At 41.1% G+C, this 19,949-nt stretch overlaps 1 protein-coding gene across 3 annotated transcripts in view; it reads right to left on the reverse strand.

Annotated features, from left to right (window-relative positions):
* The window catches only part of GLIS1 (GLIS family zinc finger 1), a 189,046-nt gene that overhangs the window by 74,484 nt on the left and 94,613 nt on the right, over positions 1-19,949 (reverse strand). For all 3 annotated transcript variants that reach the window (XM_039380570.1, XM_039380569.1, XM_027748657.2), the window contains one exon: positions 14,049-15,150. In XM_039380570.1, the coding sequence (XP_039236504.1) occupies positions 14,049-15,150 (1,102 nt within the window). The remainder of the gene's footprint in view (positions 1-14,048; positions 15,151-19,949) is intronic.

The raw sequence follows: 19,949 nt of genomic DNA on the forward strand, positions 1-19,949 counted from the left end.
ATAGGTTTGATAGTTTGTTTTGTCTAAGGTAGCTACTTTGCACAAGTTGTTTTTTTTTCTTGAAATGGTTCCTGGGCAAAGCACCACAGATTCAGAATGATACACTGCCATGTTTTTAAGGAAAATATGGTTTTGTTTAGGCTACAATTAGACTCTTTCACAATTTGTCTCTGGCAAACTGAGACTGAAAACTCCAGAGTCAATCTGTTTAGTGTGAACTGAAGTAACATCTATCTTCTTAGTAAAGAAACTTTTACAACAAAAGAGCCTTCATCATAGTAAGACCTAAGAGCTCTCCTTCTAAAAATGCAAGGCTGCCATGCAATTCTTAACACACACCAATCCACGAGGCTATGAGCCACGTATTGTTTGGAAGCCATGGGGGTAAATCAAATTATCATGAATGACACTAATGATCCCATACTTGCCTGAACATAATGCACATTATATAGTCTTGCCTTTAGGGATTATTTTTTATATATATAATTAGTATGAACGGCTCACTCCCCCTCTTTTGTTGACTTTACAAAGAAATGCACTCAGGTACAGAGTCTGCCTTTCCCAGGTTAATTATGTGAGCCAAGTCAGCCGTGCTTATCGTGTGAGAAGTCCTAAGGTAATACCTGGGAAAGACCTGAGTGCAATAAATGAAGGAGTGCATCATAAAATGCATATGACTACCCTCTACTGGATGGACCCAGAGCAGCTGAGCTGTGTCAGTGCATCCTCAAAGCCATGATTTAATACAAGTCCTTTCACACTGACTGGGATGGGCTTCGGTTTTCACAGGAGCGCATCTAAGAGCAGCTGTCAAAGGGAATTCCTGGGTGATCAGGGTGTGCTGTCCTTGGACAAAGAGAGCATTTCTGCTAAGTACAGGTCAATTGTAAATGCAACATACCGAAAAAGTGAAGGCTCTGTAAATGAGAGAAGACAACCATCACAAACTTTCAAAAATCCAAATGGTTTCTTTGCCTTGCACTTTTATTTCCCAGCAAAATCAGGCCAGATCCCAGCTGGTAAAAACTGGCAAATTTCCATTAGCCTGTGGGTCATTAACTCTGAAAAAAAGGGTAGTTTCAAAACCAGTTTTGTGTATAGTGTTAGTTTTTGTCAGCGTTGCTATAAACAATCGAAATAGAAAGTATCTGGGATGACTACAATACCCATTTCTTTCTCTTGCCATTCAGAGTTGTGTTCCAACCCTGATTTTCCAAGAACAATTGACACATATCAGAAGCTATATCTGAAAAGCTGAAATATTCACACCAAACTTAATCTACCTTCTAAATTCTCACTGCTGGGGTTACACAAAGACAATCCTTTCTCATTCCCAGGGCTTTGGGACACCCATCACTGCAAACCAAACAAGGTGGATCCAACACTGGAATTTCACTGCCTGGATTTGGAGGAAGTTGGACCAGGAATCTGCAGGTGGAGCTGCTGTGCTCAACAGTCTTTCTCTGCCCAGTTTCACAGCAGAAATAAAACATTCACATGTCACAGCACAGTCATTTCTGGCACAATGGTCTGTCTGAGTGGTACGTTAGCATTCATTGGAATTAGTAGCAAAGCTTTCACCCATGGTGAGGAGAAACGTTTTGTTCTCTAAAGGTCAAATCTGGTAAGGGCAAAGCAAAACAAAAGGTATCACTCTTGACAAACTGACTGTTCTAGACAGTCATCCCTGATTTCATACTTGCCAGTGTGCAATGACAGCATCTGTTTGTGAAATGGTCTGAGAGTCTGGCCTGGAAGGATGGTGGGGTCCCTGGCTTCAGGGGATGCTGAGCACCCCATGCTCTGCATGGTGACTATCTCCAGCTACCTCATAGCAATGCTAGGGGGACAAAAACATACAAATAATATCTTGAGTGCAGACACCTGAAGGCTTAAGCTGTATTCCTGTGCCTGCCAATGCACCTCCTTCTCTTCCACCTATTAATGCAATAATCTATCCTCCCAGAATGGCAGAAATGAGGAGAAAGTTTGCATTCAAAATTATTCTCTACAATTTAATTTTCAGTTTTTCAGATAGTCTAGCTTATATTATTCATACAGTTGGGCATCTTCCATCTCCACTACGAAATTATTCCACTCTAAAATACAGCTCCGTTTTGGGAAACTTTTAGTGAAAGATTAGCTTTAAATTCTCTTCTGCTTGATTTTGCCTCATTGCTCCTATTTATTTTCTATGCTCTTCTAAACAAACCCTCCCTTTCCTTGTTCTCCCCACCCGAGCCCAAGTTTAATTCCTTTAATCTTTCCTTAAAAGACTGTCTCACTGTCCCCTTAATCATTTTTTAATTTCCCATCCTTTAGGCGAGTGCCAAAGATGTTAAAATGAGAAATGGATGCTTGCCATAAAGGAACAGAACTCCTGTAACTCCAAAACAGTTGAAATCATGAGAACTTGCAGGCCATTACCCCATTATGAGAATGGTATTTTTACAGCACTAGAAATGAAGTAATGCAGCAACAAATATTCATGTTTTAAACGTGCTGTCATTCTAGTGGCCCAGCTACAAGTTGCCTGAGAGGTACTGAGGAAGGCTGAGGGTATCACAGTCCCCAGGGAAGAACACCCAAGCTTCACAAAGGTTCCTTCCACTCTGATCCCTTCAACTTTGCTCAGTGTTAAAAAGTCTTTTCTTCACGAAGTCCTAAATTTGCTGCTTTTCAATATCCATCTGTGAGGAGAGACGATACAGAAACCCTCACATGGCCTTTTTCTGTCATCTTCACTGTGTACCTCCAATACCTCTCCCTCTAAATTCAGCAAAGTCTCTTCACACCTGAAAGTATTTCTGATTGCCTCCTTTCAAAATCTAAACAGAAATGGTCAGTGATCATCTGAGATAACTTTGGCATATAATTTCAGCCCAGAATTAAGGTTTAAACAAGAGAAGGTCTGCCAGTCTGATATGGAAAACACGCTATTTAGCATCTACCTGGCTAAAAGACACTGACTAAGCTGGTGTGCTCTGTGCATCTGATGCATGACTGGTTCCTGGGTGCTTGTTGTCATCTTTTCACTCCTTGGCCTTGAAGACAAAGGACAAGCTAAAAATGTTTAGTTAGACCAAAGCACTGTAAACAGTGAACCCTGAGATCACCACAATCATGCAATTAAAAATATCATTATGTTTGAGGATATGCAGGAAGATAAAAGTCTGTGAATAAGTGTGATACTTTAAAATATTTTCACATAGTCTGCTTTTTTTCTGATCTCCCATGTCTCTTCTGAGGAGACACTTTATTACACAGAGGCAAATGGGCAACGTGTCAAGCAACAGATGTGGTTTTGTTGAGAGCACCCCACACTGAGTCAGGTCTACTGCTGTTCTGTGAGTGCAAGGAAGTACCACAAGGTAGATCTCTTGCCAGATCCCTTCTCCCTTCTCTAGAATGTGTTTTCAGGCATCATGACTCGTGCCATTTAAGGAAAAGCCCCCTGGGCCTTGTTTTATGTGGAGACAGTTTGCTTGAGGTCTACAGGGAACTGGGCTGAGACTGTGTCTCTTTGGAAGGGAAAGCAAAGCAATTCCTAGAGCTGGGCAGTTCCTGTGCAAAGGCAGACAAATGTAGTGGTGCCCATTTTGAAAACAGGGGGCAAAAGGGCAAGATTTGTTTCACGTGACTGAAAGGACCTGACTTGCAGTGTTGATGACACACCTTCTGGAAGGTGCAGACATGAAGGTGCCCTGTGCCTTTGGGTATCCTGAAGGGATTACCCTGTGATACCTGGGATCACGGAGGCTAGGACTGGTGACTCAGATGGCCCTACCAGCTTTACCTTGTGTTTTCCTTTTTGTAATACTCCATCTTCCTCACTCCCTCACTGAAACAGAGTGAAATCATATCAACATGGATACAGCAGATTAGTTTTACAAGGTTCCCACCAGTCTGACATTCATCAGCTTTCTAATCTCGTGGTAACACAATCCCCTTTACAAGCACTGGCTGAAGCAGCGCTCGCTCAGGCCGAGGCTGAGGGCTGCAGGTTAAACTGATATCCAGGTTCTGCATTCCACCAGCTCATTGTAGCACTACTCCTGACATTCCCAGGGCCTGGCAGCCCTCCATTCAAGGGTTAAAGGGAAGTTGTAAGCAACGGTTCTAAAACACTTGGAAGAATCTCCTTGAATCAAAACCATTTCATAAAAGGCTCTCTGCCAGGCAATAAAATATTTTTGATGGACTCTTATTTTATCATTACCCATGTAAGAAAAATGTATTGCAAGAATCCCAACACAATTCAGGGAAGTAATCATTTGCAGATTTAGTAGGCATTCTCAATTGGCAAAAATGAAAGATTTATTGTAGGCATGATGAAACAAAGAGCAGTTGTGCAAACTTTACTGAGCTGGATTATGAGAACATGCTTTTTCCATTTCCCACTTTTAAATGCCTTGGATGCAGTTTCAAAAGGCAGATCAATATCAATTATTTAACACTGGAGCTACACTGTACCTGAGTGTAGGATCTCTTCACACATATGTTATCTGTACACAACAATAAAAGAAGGAGATCTGGGGAAGACACTGCTATAGACAACTAAAGCAGACTTTGAAATAAAACTCCTATTGTTCCTTGACTCCACAAGCAGCCCAGGGATGTAAATAGAAAAGTCAGGCACTGACAAATGTCTGTGATGTAAATGCACAGCTATTTGAAATGAAGCCACTTCTGACTTAGCCAAACACAGAAAATACAGGTGTCCTTGAGACAGAATACAGGGCACTGAATTCTCTGTAACAGCAACATTTTCTTTGAAAGCCACAGTACATAAAATAGCTGTTTTGCACACACTTACTCCTGTGAATAATGCTCTGAAGTAGAGGAGACTTTCTGGTCAGCAAAGGTGCACAACTTCGCACTGGCTTTACGAAATAGGTGGAAGAGAAAACACTTTGGGAAGGAAGAAGTCTTTTCTTTCTGGCCTTTTCTGCCAGGCACTCAGTGTGTGACTTCTGGCGCTTTTTGGCTGAGCCACTCTGGGCTCACATTCCCTGGTTAAAATTCAGGGGTTCTTTACAACTACATCAATTTAAATAGGGACAGAAAGTGGCAGCGTAATTTGACTTAGTTCAACTTTATCTAGGATCTGGGCACAAGAGTTTTCACACAGGAAATGCTGTAGGCAGGCAAAAGCTTGAGAGAGCTTTGAGATTCTCAGCAGAGGGAATGATTAGAGATGCAAAATAGCATTATGGATGTGTTATGTTACTGGCTTCGGTACCTTACTGTGATTATTCATCCTGACTGTTCTCCAGAGAAATTTGTTTCATTGCACTTGTAAGGGAAAGGAGATCCAAGATCAAAATTTCCAGAAGTGTTCACAAAGTTTCAGTAACTCAGTTCCACACTTCTGGTTTAAGAGGAAGAAAACTTCAGAGGCGCCCTATTAGAGCAGGGCACCTCCAAAACAAAGCTACCCAAAACCAGCCTGCTTTTGACAGTCTTGCTCGATGTCAGCTGTCAGATGCCAGAAGGTTACATTATGATGTATTTAGCTTAAACAGCATGTTATTTTTCTACTAGGCCCACTCGCTGAATGAGCAAGTGAAGGTTTCAGAATCTGGCCCTCCGTGCAGCCCAAGATAAACACCCTGTGCTTTTCATTTCTCATCCCATGTCAAAGGCCAACTGCTGCTGGTTTGCCCCAAAGTAACAAATGCATCACACTGAGCACTGAGCTCCAACTGCATAAAAGACTGTATAAAGTTTTTAATGTGCACTAAATTCCTTTTTCTCCCCTGAGAGTATACTATATGGCCTCTGTGCTGCCCACAAATGCAGATTAACATTTTTATTAAATGACATAGGCTTCACTAATACAGAGTATTAAAACGTATGGGCCTAATAAGAAACATTAATAAGTATATCATTGGTACAGTTTTATAACAATATTTAATTTTACTGCTTTTTAATTTGACCAAGCCTTCTGCCAGGTGATACAAACTATTTTTCCTTCTCGAGGTTAATCACTGTTCAGAGAGACTAAATCACTGAGAGTTCCGAACAATTCCATACCATTTTTAATAATCCCCACAGAACACATACAAAGAAAATAAAATAAAGCTGAGCACTTAACCTCAAGAACACTATCACAAATACTTTGTTTTAAATTTTAGAACTCACAAATTTTCCACCCTCTAAATCTCAGAATATTCTGAGTTGGAAGGGATCCAAAAGGATCATCAAGTCCAATGACAGGATTAATAATATTCAGAAGCAAATTTTTTTTAATGAAATTTCAGGGGGAAAAAAACCTTCCCTCACTGCTCCTAGATATTAGATAACTGCAGACTGCCTTCAAATCACTGAATACAACCTGCTTTCCCAGAGCTTCCAGAGACACCCCACCCTCCCAAAATGATGCTGGACCCTGCAGAATCATAGTTTTAGGACCCAACTGCTGGACACATCTTTGAGATACTCCTGAGGTGTATTAAGACATTCGTACAGGAAGCAGGCAGTTCACAATTGTATTTCCTGCTCTGTAAAACTTATGACTAAGGTGGAGAATGCATCTGACTGGTTGAGGGTGTATCACTTGATCTTTACTACTGTGCAGATTCACACCGTGAAACCGATGGATGATTCACTCCCAGCCAGGAGGCTCAGTGAGAAAGAAACCTTGTCACACTTTTGCTACACGGGAAATGGTGAGCTACAGAAACCCGGAACAGTTACTGCAAACCCAGCACTTTGAGGACGTAAAGCCTTTCCCTTTTTGCTCTTCAGATGTGATTATTTGATAAAATCCATTGATCTGCACGGCTGAGAAAGTGATCTTGTGGTGCAGCTGGAATAAATTGGGAGTTAGGAGGCTGTTTGCAAGATATCTTCAAAAGGTGATGCCCCATGAGAGGTTTATAGGTCTGTGCTGAGACTGAAGTTTGAATAAATCTACACGTGGAGATTCATCCAGAGCCAGGCCACAGCAGAGCTGGAAATAATTGAGTGTCTTAAAATGAGAAAGAAACTTGTTGAGTTTTGTGGGATAAGAGAATAAAGATAAAAACATGGTATCGAGATGTTTTTGTGTGCAAACTGGGCAAAGGGAAGGGAAAGGAGCCTAGAAGAAATTTTCCAAAAAAAGACCTGGGAGACATGCCTAGAACTTTGTCTGGCAGCCAGGCATTGTAGGTCACAACTAATAAATTTCACTTTTTGAAGCTGGGCATACTGCAGCCTATATTGTTTGACAAAGAACATGAATGACTTTGCTTGGCTTGGAGGAGTTCTGGTACAACTGCCTCTTCTGTGTTCCACAACAGGGCCAAGCAGCACAGTCCCCACTTCTAATACAGAAGTGTTCCCTCCCTTTATGAAGTTCTCTGTCAATCAGATCACTGCCAGGTACTTTTCAAAAGCTCAATGTTTAGGATTCTGACAAATATCTGCGGCTTTGTGGGAAAATGGATCATTTTCTTTGTATTTAAATCAGGTCACAGTTGAAATTGTGGTAAAAAAATATGTATTTCAGTAGCCAAATCAAAACACTGAAGAATGAAGAGAAGATAAATCAGTCTAGGATGAGCTGAAATATAATTGTTTGGAGGACTGCACTAACAAAATAAACCACTGAATAAATCAAATGAGGAAAGCTTTTAAACAACCAAAAAAAAGTGTCTTTTTAACACTTTTTCATTCTGAAATGGAAAGTAGTACACTGTTTAGAAAATGCCAACAGTAATAAAATCATCCAGTCCTGCTCACCGTCCCTCCATCATTCTGTTTTCCAAATTGAAGGTGACCCCCATTCACTAAGTTTTCTTCTCAAAGCTCTACTGTGATACTACTGGTTTGAAAAAACTGGTGGAATACCTTGCAGAATTTTTAACACAAAGCATGGAAATGAATATCCATCCTTTTGTCACAAAGCTATCTGTTCCCTAAACCACTGCCTGCTTAGTCCTATCACCTTACCTTCAGTAGATACCACGTATTGTTAGTGGAAATTATCCAACACTGTGACAACCATAATAGTGGCAATTAATTACATTATATCCTACGGCAGGGAGTTTCATAGGGTGAGTGCTCACTAGTTTGTGGTGATAATATTGTTTATATCTCACTTTTTTTCTTATTTAAAAGACTGAATGAACAGCAATACCTAACACTGTCACCAGATCTGTATAAATATATCAGGAAATCTTCAGGAATAGTATGCTTTAACCAGGTCCCAAATTACTTATTAATTTATCAAGTCAAATAAAATAAAATCTTGTGGAACTAAATGTTCTTGTAGGATAAAGGAAGTGTGTATCTGAAAGCCCCCTCCATGAAATTTTCATGTTATACCTGTGACTACCATATTCCATTTATCAGATCTCTTCAGTGTCCTGCATAACATTTTTAAGGCACAAAACTGAACTTGAAAACCATTCTGGGTGCTGGCAGCAACAACTGGAATTTACTTGATTTTAATTTATTTAGATTTATGCAAACAAAGAAACCTGAAAGCCTGCCAGCCACACCTAATTCATATCAAACTGCTGGACAGTAACAAAAAAGGCAGCCAGCCCAGCTTGGTCAGAGCACAATTTCATCTGGGCCAGCATCCTACACCATTTTTCTATTAGCCTGATAAAGCAGATGCATCTCACAAAATGTGCTGAAGGATCAGCAATCCTGGGACTGAACTGGGAGGTTGATAATCCCTCAGGAAAAACCCTGGCAGCTCCCCCCTCTGCAGCTCAGCTCCAGAAGGCAGGTCCCAAGCCCCTAAAGGTTGTGTCGGACCACTGCACTGTACTTCTCATTTGCATATCTGTCCTAATGCACTGAAACGTGGGACAGTCACACTCACAACAGAATCTGGGCCCAATAATTTCTACTGCTTTTGCTCTGCAAGATCTGCCAGTGTGGAGTTCTTTGTGGACAGACAAGAGTTCAAATTCACCAGGTGGTTGAGCATGAGGTGACATGGAGCCAGGCCTAAAGCCCGCTGCCAGCCAGCCCTCCAGGGCTGGGGCAGGTTTAAACCCATTTGTACTGTCCTGGAATCTGCAGTGGGCTTTGTAAACAAACAAACATTGTACTTCCACAAAACCACTGCTGTCTACTCCTCTAATCAGAGTGTTTTTAATGCTGCGGTTCCTTGACAGTATCGGGAAATGCCATCAGAGACCTAATAAAAAGAGAGATCTCTGGTGAGGCAGCTTTGATAAAATGGATGTTTCCTACTATTGACTTCAAAGGAAAGAAAGTGAGCCTAATATTATTGTTGTTTTTTTAAAGCACTCCTTTGGCATCAGTGCATGACACCCTCCATTCCAAAAGCCAAAAATACTTTCCAGACTTCAACAACATTCCCTCGACTCAGGCATGGAAACTCATTGTTTAGGTGAAGTAACTCAAAAGCGTGTAAGCTGGTGCATGCAGACCTATTTTCCTCACAGATGCAGAGCTGTCCTTCAGATTCATCTGTGGCTCTAGCCCGTAGAGATCTCATTTCTCACCATGCATTGCCAGACACTCACTCCCTGTGGATCATAGACAGCATCATACTCACTATCTACTGAGAACAGAGATTCCGTGCTGGTTTCCTTAGGAACAGCAGCAATAATACTAATCTGCTCAACAGGCCCCTTCCTCCTGTACTGCCAATAACCAGGTTGCTGCCCGTGAAGTGTTACGGATGCAGCTGAGCCTTCTGATGAAAGCTTGCACATGTCCATGACATGTCCAACCACCTGCCTCGTGCAGTAAAAATAACAGGGAGTTCAGCCCCAGCACTATCGTTTGTGTAATCTGTACAAAAATCTGCTTCATAGGTAAATTGCAAATGGTTAGTTTGTGTGATGTAGTGATTTGAACACAAGATCTGCACTGGAATGCTGGAATTACCTCAGGATGCCTTTAGGCAAGTTACTTATCTCCTCTGTCTCAATTTTCCCATGTTTAATGCAGTACCTATAGTGTCTCACCCTTAGGGATTCAAAAGAACTGAGTACAAACAGCACAGGTGCTGAATTTCACTTTGCACAATAGAGCACCCAAATCAATCCACTGAGACTCCTCCCAAACTGAGTATTTAGCATATATACATGAAAAAAAAAATTCTGCTTTGAAGTCTTACCCATCCAGACAAGCATGTAATGTGACAGACAAGTCTAGAACATTTTCCTTGAAATACATGAAGTAGAGACATTAATATTATCCCTATCCAGCTCCTTTCATGGGTATCACACACATTAGGATTCCCGATTTCTATAAAGACTAATTGCATATGTAGAAATTACGTAAAGACAAATACACCTACCTTGATCCTCTCTGTGGAGGCCCCAGAGCACATACACACGCAATGATGGGAACATAATTTTCTACTCTTTATGGAGCCACAAGAGTGCAAAAGGGTAAACTAATAAGCCAAGAACAGATTTGTCCAAATCAAACAACTCTAGACAACTAAATGAGCAGCTCTATATTTACATTTGCAAGCAGCGGCTTAAACCAAGGATGCAATATCTGGAGATCAGCACAGTTCTACTCACCAAAGTACTCAAAGAACTGAAAGGCAGCAAAAGATGCAGCTATGAGAAACTTTTTCTTTTCTTTCATTTTTTTTTTTTTTTTTAAACAAAAACCATTTAAGCTTGCTAATTTTTGCTGTCTCAGACAATCAAAATTCCAATTGTCTGGGACATCAAATCTAAAAAAGCATGAAATTAATCTTCAGAAGTTAAAGTTTTAAAGGCATTGCATCATTATTTTTGTTGGATATATTTTTGATTATAATGCAGATGAACCCCAAATTTAATAAAACTAAAATAACATGAGTTAAGTATGAAACATAACAGGATATTGCAAAGAGATTAGGTAGTTTCCTTTAGACTACTTGCAGAGCCCAAGGAAAAACCAAACTGAGGGACACAATGACGAGAAGGCACTGCTTAATTAGAATATTTAACAGAATATGAAAACAGAATACTCATAGTACCGGTTTTGGCAATGAAACGCAGTGAGCAGAATATGGACCCAAAACATCAGTAGTGCTTTGCACCAGACCCTGTTTAGCCTGTCGACTGTCTGTAGTAGAGAAAGAAGCAGGCTCACTAAATTCAAACCAGCTGCAACGATGAGAGTGTTACAGTTGGACTGAAGGAAGCTTACCTCATGAAAGTATTGTGGAAACTGCTGTTGGAAAGATAATAAAAGGATTAACTGCAGTTTTAGTGAACCATTTACTTTTCAATCAAAATGTCTCATGTATTTCCTGTTCTCAAGTAGCTTGAATTCCAAAATTCCTTTGTCTATTACAGTACATAGTAGCAAAGCCTGTCATAAGAAATTAATAATTTTACATGGAGAAGTACTTTTATGTATGAGGGAGGGGTGCTGCTCGCTGTTAGCTTCTCCTGAGCAGTCAATACCTAGTCAGGCAGTAATCTTACAGAGAGGAACAAAATCAAGGGCTTAAAAAGGAAGTACAATGGGTAATTGTGAACAGCGAAAGAAAATCTCCACTACAAATACCAAGAGATGTAAAGTTACTTTAACAGAGCTACAGCAAAAACGAAACAAAATCTCAGACCTCTATAGACAGCGAATGAATTGCCTTCTTAATTTGCAGGAATAACAGCACAATTATTACCACATCAAAAGAAAAGCCATCATTTAAAATGACATGACATCACTGCACAATGCAACACTGCACAGCAACCCTTGTTTAAAGCGGAATGGAATTCGCTGGGCAAATAATCCCCACTTGATATTAATAACTATAGGGAGCTGTGCTGCAGCTCTGGATCTTGCCCCTGCTAGATCAACGTCTTTCCAGGGTAGAAAACTGAATTTGCAAAGAAGACACGTTTTTCGTGTGCTCTGTTGGATCCACTTTACTCCACGCAGGATTCCAGACTGTAACATTCAACATATCATACCTCTGCTGACAGTGGAAGGCTCTTATTCTGGGAATAGGAGAGTTAACTCCAAGTTGGGCCAATGGAAAACTCCTGCTTGTGATTGGGCCATTCCATGTATGGGAACAACTACAGTATCTGCTCCAATAAAACAGATCTTTATACACTTACATGCCAAGGCTAAATACACATGCCATAAAGGCTGTTTGCAACATCAGATGCAAAGGTTTTTCCAACTTATTCACAATGTTAAACCTTGAGATGTTATCAAAAGCTGGTACTTTAATGCAGATGAAAATGATGAAAAGTAAGAAATTTTTAGCATTTGCTAAGATATCACATGATTTAATGTCTCTGATTTACTGAGTCTTCAGTAGGAATGGGAATGTAACATTAGAATTCTGCTATACAATACCTGCCAAATACGCATTTTGCAGGAAAAGAGAAAGGTTTCCTCACCCACAGAGTCTACTAAATCTTTCAGCATCACAGGAAAGCTAATCAGCGCTTCACATTTTAAGTATTTCGTCTTAAAAGTGTGAAATAAAAGTAGGAAGAAGACTGATCTTGCTCCAGATAAAAAAAAAAAAAAACCAAAGTAGGCTAAAATAAAATGTCTAAGTATGCTTTCACATCTTACTTACCTATACTTTTCTGTTTACAAAGAAGAAACTTGTATTATCCTTTGATGATTTATCACTTAATAAAAGCTATGCGTGGGAAGTTAAATTCATTCCTACATTTACAAAATGTGAGTGAGCTACTTCTGGAAACAAACAAGTTGATTCTTCCTCTCGAAGGAAAAAGAAACAAGGAAATCTTAGAGTGTTTCTGTTTTATCTTGGACAACTTGAAGGTATTCGCTAAGTATCTGCACTGTTGCCAGTATTATTTTAGGAATACCCACTCAACAGTGCAGACATTAAGATAATGTTTTTCATTTATCCAATGGAAATAAAGAGATAATCAGGACGATCATGTACAGAGAAAAGTTTTCTCTGCAAAACAATACTGTTGTTTTCTTCCTTCTCCCTTCCATAACTGTCGCAGGCCTGCAAGCTTTTTTCTTGGACAAACGAAAAAAAAGTAAGCTTTTTCTATAAACATTCTTTCCTATTCCTCCATAGAAAGTTACAGCTTGCCATGGAAAAGTCTGTCATGATCTAACTTTCTTACATGCATTTTCCATTCTATCATGCTCTGATCAAAACAATAAAATAGACATATAGCCGAAAATTCTGCCTATCAGGAACCACAACCTGCTGCCATAATAGTTCCCTTTGTCTGTACTTATTTGTGTGTGTGTGTATGTGTGTGTATAACACCCACACGCATGTGGGTGTTACAAATAAGACTTTCCAAATTTCATGGCCCAATTTGGAAGCTTATGTCAAACTTGTTTTGCTTCATCTGTTTCAGTCAGGGTCTTATATCATTGTTGTTTCAAACATGTGGAAAGCTTAATGGAAGTCATTAACTTTTATTTTAGTTTGGCCATATTGTCATCATGGTGGGCAGATGCAGAGATGGTGTTATTCCCAAGATCCTCTTTTTGGAACACTGCTGTTGTTTACATCTTCTTGATCAGAAGAGAACAATGGTTTTTACTTATTTTTAAAGCTCTGTTTTGTAAATTAAAAAAGCCCCTAACAACCTTTGAAAACGTAATTAAACATATTCTTTTTATTTTTTTAGCTGTTTAAAATCCTTTAACAAGTTTCTTTTTTTTCTAAACTACCATTTGAAACTTTTGCACTCACAACTCTATGGGTTATTGTTCAGCTGAAGGAATGAAAAGAATTTCATTAGATGTGTTTTATGTTTCTTGATTAAAAATGTCACCCGAGGCTCAGTGACTTTGTTTTACGTTAAATGACGGCTGCGTGCTTTGATCATCACTTTATTAGTGCTTTAATGAATATTAAAAAAACAAAGCACTGTATTAAACTTTAAGCTCTCATATAAGGAAACTGAATCCCTTTTCCAAGAACTACAGTATTTCTTACTCAATCATTTCCTTCTAGATTAAGGGTTTCTCCAATTCCCCTTTAGCCTGCTGCAGACTAAGTTACAGGAAAGCACAACAATTATATTGGAATAAGATCGAAGAGAGAGCAAGAATGAGAGCAGAGCAGTTATGTTTCTATTCAAACAAATATAATCCAGACTTACCATGCACTTGTTTGGTTTTTCTCCAGAATGAACCCTCATATGAATCAGCAGTTTGTAACGAGCATTGAAGGGTTTATAGCGGCGGACACAGCCTGCCCAGAAGCAAGTGAAGTCCTCTCCCTTCCGCTGGTCAATGTGAGTCTTTTCTATGTGTCTGACCAGTTCGTCTTGTTGGTCATAAGTGGCACTGCAGTCAATCCACTGACAGACCTGTTTGCCACTGCTCAGGTCCTGTTCATCCCCGTCACTGGGCTGCAGGGACTTTGGAGACATGGAGGCGTTTAAGTGAGGCAGAGTCCCTTGGGTCTGGCTTAGCTGCTGGTGGAGGTGGTAAGGGGGAGGCAGCCCCTGGTGATGGCGAAAAAGATCAGCACTGGAGGAATAATCGTCAGCTGGTTCTTGTTTTAAGAAACTCACCTTCTGGGTGCTGTGCGAGGTGTTCTGGTGAGCAATGCCAGTACCATTCATCATAAGGCTGAGGCTTCCATTCTCCTCCACTTGCTGCATTTGTATCTGCTCACAGTCACCTCTGTCACAGTCAGCGGAAAGAGGTACAAGACATGCTGGAGGGGAGGGAATACTGCAAGGGTTTCCAGGCTGAGAGCAAGATTGGGGCTGAGAGGATTTTTGAGCACTGTGATGACTGATCTCCACAGGATGAGAGGAAATGCCAGCTGCATTAGTTCGCAGCCCATTCACACAGGTGACCAGTGACGTCTGCGATGTGCGGATGATCGCGGTAATATCGATTCCTTCGGCTGAAGACGGCACAACAGAGATGCATCTCTTCTTCAGGTTGCTTGTTTGTAGCCTAGCTGAGTGCTGAGGGGTGCCAAGTGACAAAGGACTCAGGGAGGAGCTGTGTTCATTATTAAACAAGTAGGATGAAAGTGAATTTGTAAAGCTATTATTCATTAGGTCTAGTTCAGGATGCAGACTACCGGAGGCTCTCAGCTCCATCCCCTCCGTAATCCTCCTATGTGTGGAAGCCTCAGACAGAACCTTATAATCACTCGGGCATTCTTGTTTAATGTGCTGAGCCGGGTGACTTCCATTCAGGCATGGAGCAGCAGAATCTACTGAGTCTTGAAACCTGGGTGACCTGTAATACAGTTTTCATTAAGCATCGCTAACTACCACAGGATTTATGATTTTTGTACAAGATACAACACTTGTTAAGCCCTGGAGAATGGAAGCGTTTGCTCTCTGCTGAATGTTGCCTGTCTAATGCAGCAATTACACCAAAAAAAATCTGCAATGCTTCCCCTACAACCTGTGTAAAGTCAGCATCATTTTACACGGGATTAATTTTACGCAATGGGTTACACACGGAACAGACAATCTCCCCTCCACTGCTACAGGCAGTTCATCAATCACAATCTAGGCTTTCAATGCATAATAGATCGGGCAAAACAATAGCTGAGAATGAAGTTTGAGAGCTTTGGGCATTTTTGAATTATTCAAATATCAGCATTTTCCTCAGAGCACACTGGGAAAATGCCTTGGCATTCTTGTTCACACGAATCAAAAAAGGCTGGCTGAGCTACGCTTACATGTCCGAGACAGGCTTTCCTTCACTAGACTAAAACAGGAACAAGATCAGTGGGGAAAAAAGGAATACAAAGAAAGAACTGCTCAATTTCAACCAGCGGTTCAGAATCAATGAGATATCAGCTGAGTATTTACATTCACAAAATACAAAGTACACAGTTGGTAGATTTAAACTGGCAGCCTGTGCACTCCCATTTCTATTTTTCATAATAAAGTGTGCATGGGTCTGTAAGTCAAAGTAAGATTGTTCTGCAAAAGCGATTTTTCATCTTTCCTGATGTGTGCTGAATCCATTCATTCAGGAAGCAGAATCTTGAGAAATGCCACATAGACTTTTCAAAGAAACAGTGCATCAGGAAACAGCTCCTCCTAACATTTTCTTCCAAGCAGTTAGCAACTGGTTTATGGCTTAAAATAAAACATTTTATCTCAGCTATAAACATTTACTGTGGATGATCCAACTGTGTGATTTTTCTTAGGACCAGAGGGTGTTCCTTACATATCCCTAAAGCACGGGAGGGTTTAACCTATGGCTTCACTGTGCAGCGATGTGCCAGACTCAGAAGAGGAAGCAGTACATCTGTGTGCAGGAAAGCTGTACCTGAGCTAATAAACCCTCCAGAGAAGTGCCCCATGGCTCTTAGGCTGACATGTTCCACTTAAATAAATTTCATGCTTTTCTGATGTTAGCACCACAAAAGCTGGAAAAAACCCAACCATTTGGCAACTTGTGTGTGACACCACAGCTAAGGCAGATCTGACACATTTTAAAGCATGAAACACATATGCATAAGGTATTTTGGACATAAACATATATTAAACTGTGAAGCTGCTGAATAAACTGCATTTATTTTATACCTTAGATGATTTTATCACTATTATCCACCACTAACATTAAAATGGGAAGCTGTGACAACTTCTACAACTTCCCTGGTAACAGCTCTCAGAGAATGAGCAATTAGAAAAAAACATAACAACAATATAAAGCTTCAAAAATACTTCCTTCCCATGAAATTAAGGTTGTCAAAATGACACCTGTTCGAGGCACACAACTGGCAACACTGCATTCACTAGTGACAGGTTTCTAAGCTCCAACAGTTTGCAGGCAATAGGGCTTAATATTAAAAAACCCTTTAAGATCGTGAGAGAAGTGAAATTCCCCACCATTCACTGATATAGAACAATCAGATCTTGCATTTGCCACCAGAAATTTCAAACGAGTATATTTAAACATTTTAGAGGTTTCCATAAACCATTACTTATAATTTCTCCCTTTAGGTTTGCACAGTTGGTCTCAGGGTAAACTTAAAGCACCTGTTTTTGCAGATGGTAAATTTATACTAAAAAAACCCAAGCCCAACTGTATTCATACATTATTTTTTAACATTTACAGAACCATATGTCTGTAAAATATGTGGCATAAGTATACTTTTATGGCACATGTTTGGGAAACCCTGCTCTGCTTGCTCAGTAAAAAGCATGGTGTTTTAAACTCATTCTGAGAAAGGCTTTACACATGCCATGCCAGGCACAGTATTTCCTATTACTTAGTTTCTGCTGTACAAAAACTCTTCTAAATAATTCAGTTTGTATCATAGTTTAGTGGTCCCAAAGCCTCAGGCTAAAGTAAACACAACACATTTCCTACATCACATAAAGCTAACCCAAGCCTTACATTTCAGCCTGTGATAATTGGTGTCATATTATTAAGCTTTATGTAAAGCTCCCATCTTGCCAAAAATCCCCATGAGGAGTTTGGCTTTTGCCTAAGCTGGAGTCAGTGCAGAGTACCTGCAGGATGGATACAAACATCCCTATCCTGAGAAATACTAGCTTCCCAAAACTCTCAGGAACATCCATCTGCATTTCCAGCAGAGGAGTTTACTCAGAGTCAGGACTGTATTGCTGTGATGCTGCCATGTAGAATATGAGACACACAAGAGAGGAGTTTTGAACCAAAAGGCAAGCTGGAACACCTTATTTCAAAAGCAATGATGGCACTGAATTCATACTTCCCATTGCCACAGCCATGTCTTATCCATTGCTCTGCCTACAAAATGATAAGCACAGGTTGCTTGTGCAGATCAGAAGCAAGTCCTTTCCAGGGACTGCAGTTTTCTCTGTAGCACTGTATACTTATATACACTACATATCCCATGTGAGTTAGCTCTGCTGGGAGGATCTAACATTTCTTCAATCTCCTGATGTTTTGAGCGCTGGGCTACTTAATGCTGAGGTTGCATTAATGCACAGTTCCTGTATTACTGGCAGAATTTTGCCATCACTATTCTAGGGAAAGCCCTGTTCGTTCCTCCCAGTCCTGAAAGGGTTGGAGGAAGAAGGTGCAAAGAAACAAAACTAATGCAGGAGCAACATAAGGTGTCTGGCATCCAACTTGCTGGGTGGGTCCTCTTTTACCCATTGACTATTTGCTCCTGCAAAGGCATCTTGCTGTCACAGCCAGGGATCAGATTCCAGGCCTGGTACCCACAGGCTGTGCTGGCCCCTAAGGATTTCATGATCTCTGGGCAGCAGCCAAATATAAATGTCTACGAAATAAAACAGCCAAGATGAGGGGACGAAGTAGAGCAGGACAGCGTAAGGAGCACCGTGTGGACACATGGATCAGCACGAGCAGCTTTGGGGGGCTTCCAAATGGGCAATCCTGGAAGGGAGTGGAGTCAGCAGGAGAATACACCCCACAAGCCTCTCTTCATGGGGAGCATCCATGCACCAGGGATGGACAGTCCGAGGGAGCAGAATTGCTGCTGAAGCACAGGAAAGCTGAGTGTAAGGCCTTTGAAGAGTAACAGCAGCCTCTCAGAGGATACTAAGACAGTGTTTCCAAAGAGACTCCCTTACGTGGTAATTGGAGCCAGAGCACGAGGCCAGTAGCACCACGCCAGAAGCGCTGCAGTTCCCAACTGTCCTCAGAGGAAAAGATGACTGTATCTGAAATCTCCGGATTATTTACAAAACATACATGCCTTCCATTGCCACTGTAAATGTGTGCTCGGTGATAACTGACAGTTTTAAGAAGCTGGAGGGGATTGTTCTGCTGCACATCCAGGGACCCCGTGCAACACTATCCGAGTGCTCTGATGTCTTCCCTGGGTTTTACATCTGAGCACTGAGCACCGTGTGGGAGGGTTTGCCGCGTCTGATAATGGATTATTTGACAAAGGGCCAACATTAGCTGTGTGCTGACTCCAGTTGTGGTGAGGAAGGTATTGGGACTTTTCCAGTCCCACACGCATTGCATTCACAGATAGAATGTAGCAGCAATTAGGCTGCAGAACTTAGAAGATATTAACTGAGTGGGGAAAAGGGGCCAGGAAGAAGAAGGATCATGATTCTTGGACTACGGCAGTCATCCCTAGAATACAGTTTTCAAGAGAAAGCAATTCAGGGAGAAGCTGAAGGGGATAACAAGTTTCAGTGCACTGAGGGGAAAAAAGGACAATCACAACTCCAAATCCTGAGGGAGACTTTTGATTTCTAGGGGAGGTGCTCTCTGGTTTGTTTGGCTTTTCCCTGACATTCCATACCCTAGAAACACAAAGCTGTTCAAAGCTCAACCCAGAGAGACTGTTTGAATTTGTATCTCCGTTTATTTCTGTGCTGGTCACTAGAACTGGGAAGAACAACCAAAGAGAGTTTGCCCTGACTTCTGTGTGCTCCAATATCTGACAACTCCAGCCCTACTTCTCTATTTTCTAATGAAGGTTGAGATGGGGGGCGGGGGGGTGCAGAGCACTCCTGGCTCCCACTAATTTCACTGCTGGGCATTTACCCCCACCTCAGTTATGTTCTCCTGTTTTCAGATCTTCAGGAAAGATCATCTTTTCTGTTACTTGTTTGTAAAGAACCTTCAGTGTCACAAACACCACGAACAGAAATCATCCCAAATGCTTCTCTCAAATGCCAAAGTTCTGGCTCTGAACCACGTGTCTCACGAGCAGCACAGTGATACAATGAGACACTGTGTCTAGGAGGTCCACAGAGCAGAGCTGGGCACTGGCTTCACCTTGCTAATCCCATGCTGACAAAATCAGTACTAGCCAGGTGGACACACAAGCAAAAGCATGATCAGTGGGACACAAAACCAAACCTGTAATGGAGAAGAAGGGTCCTTCAAGATACTCTCCATACATTTCCAAACTTAGAAGCAGTAGAGCTTCAAGGCTTTAGACCATGCCACAAGGCAAAGGAGAGGGAATCAGGCCTATAACCCGCTGCTTTCTCATGTTATGCAACAGACAATCCTTTATGTTGCTCTGGGAATCCTCTTCCAAATGGGGGCTGGAAGGGGTTCATATTTCTGAGGGTGGGTACTGTGATGCCAGGTAT

The sequence above is a fragment of the Pipra filicauda genome, unplaced genomic scaffold (assembly GCF_003945595.2).
Source record: "Pipra filicauda isolate LSUMZ 115617 unplaced genomic scaffold, ASM394559v2 scaffold19_size4547281_pilon, whole genome shotgun sequence".
In the NCBI taxonomy this organism is placed as follows: domain Eukaryota; kingdom Metazoa; phylum Chordata; class Aves; order Passeriformes; family Pipridae; genus Pipra; species Pipra filicauda.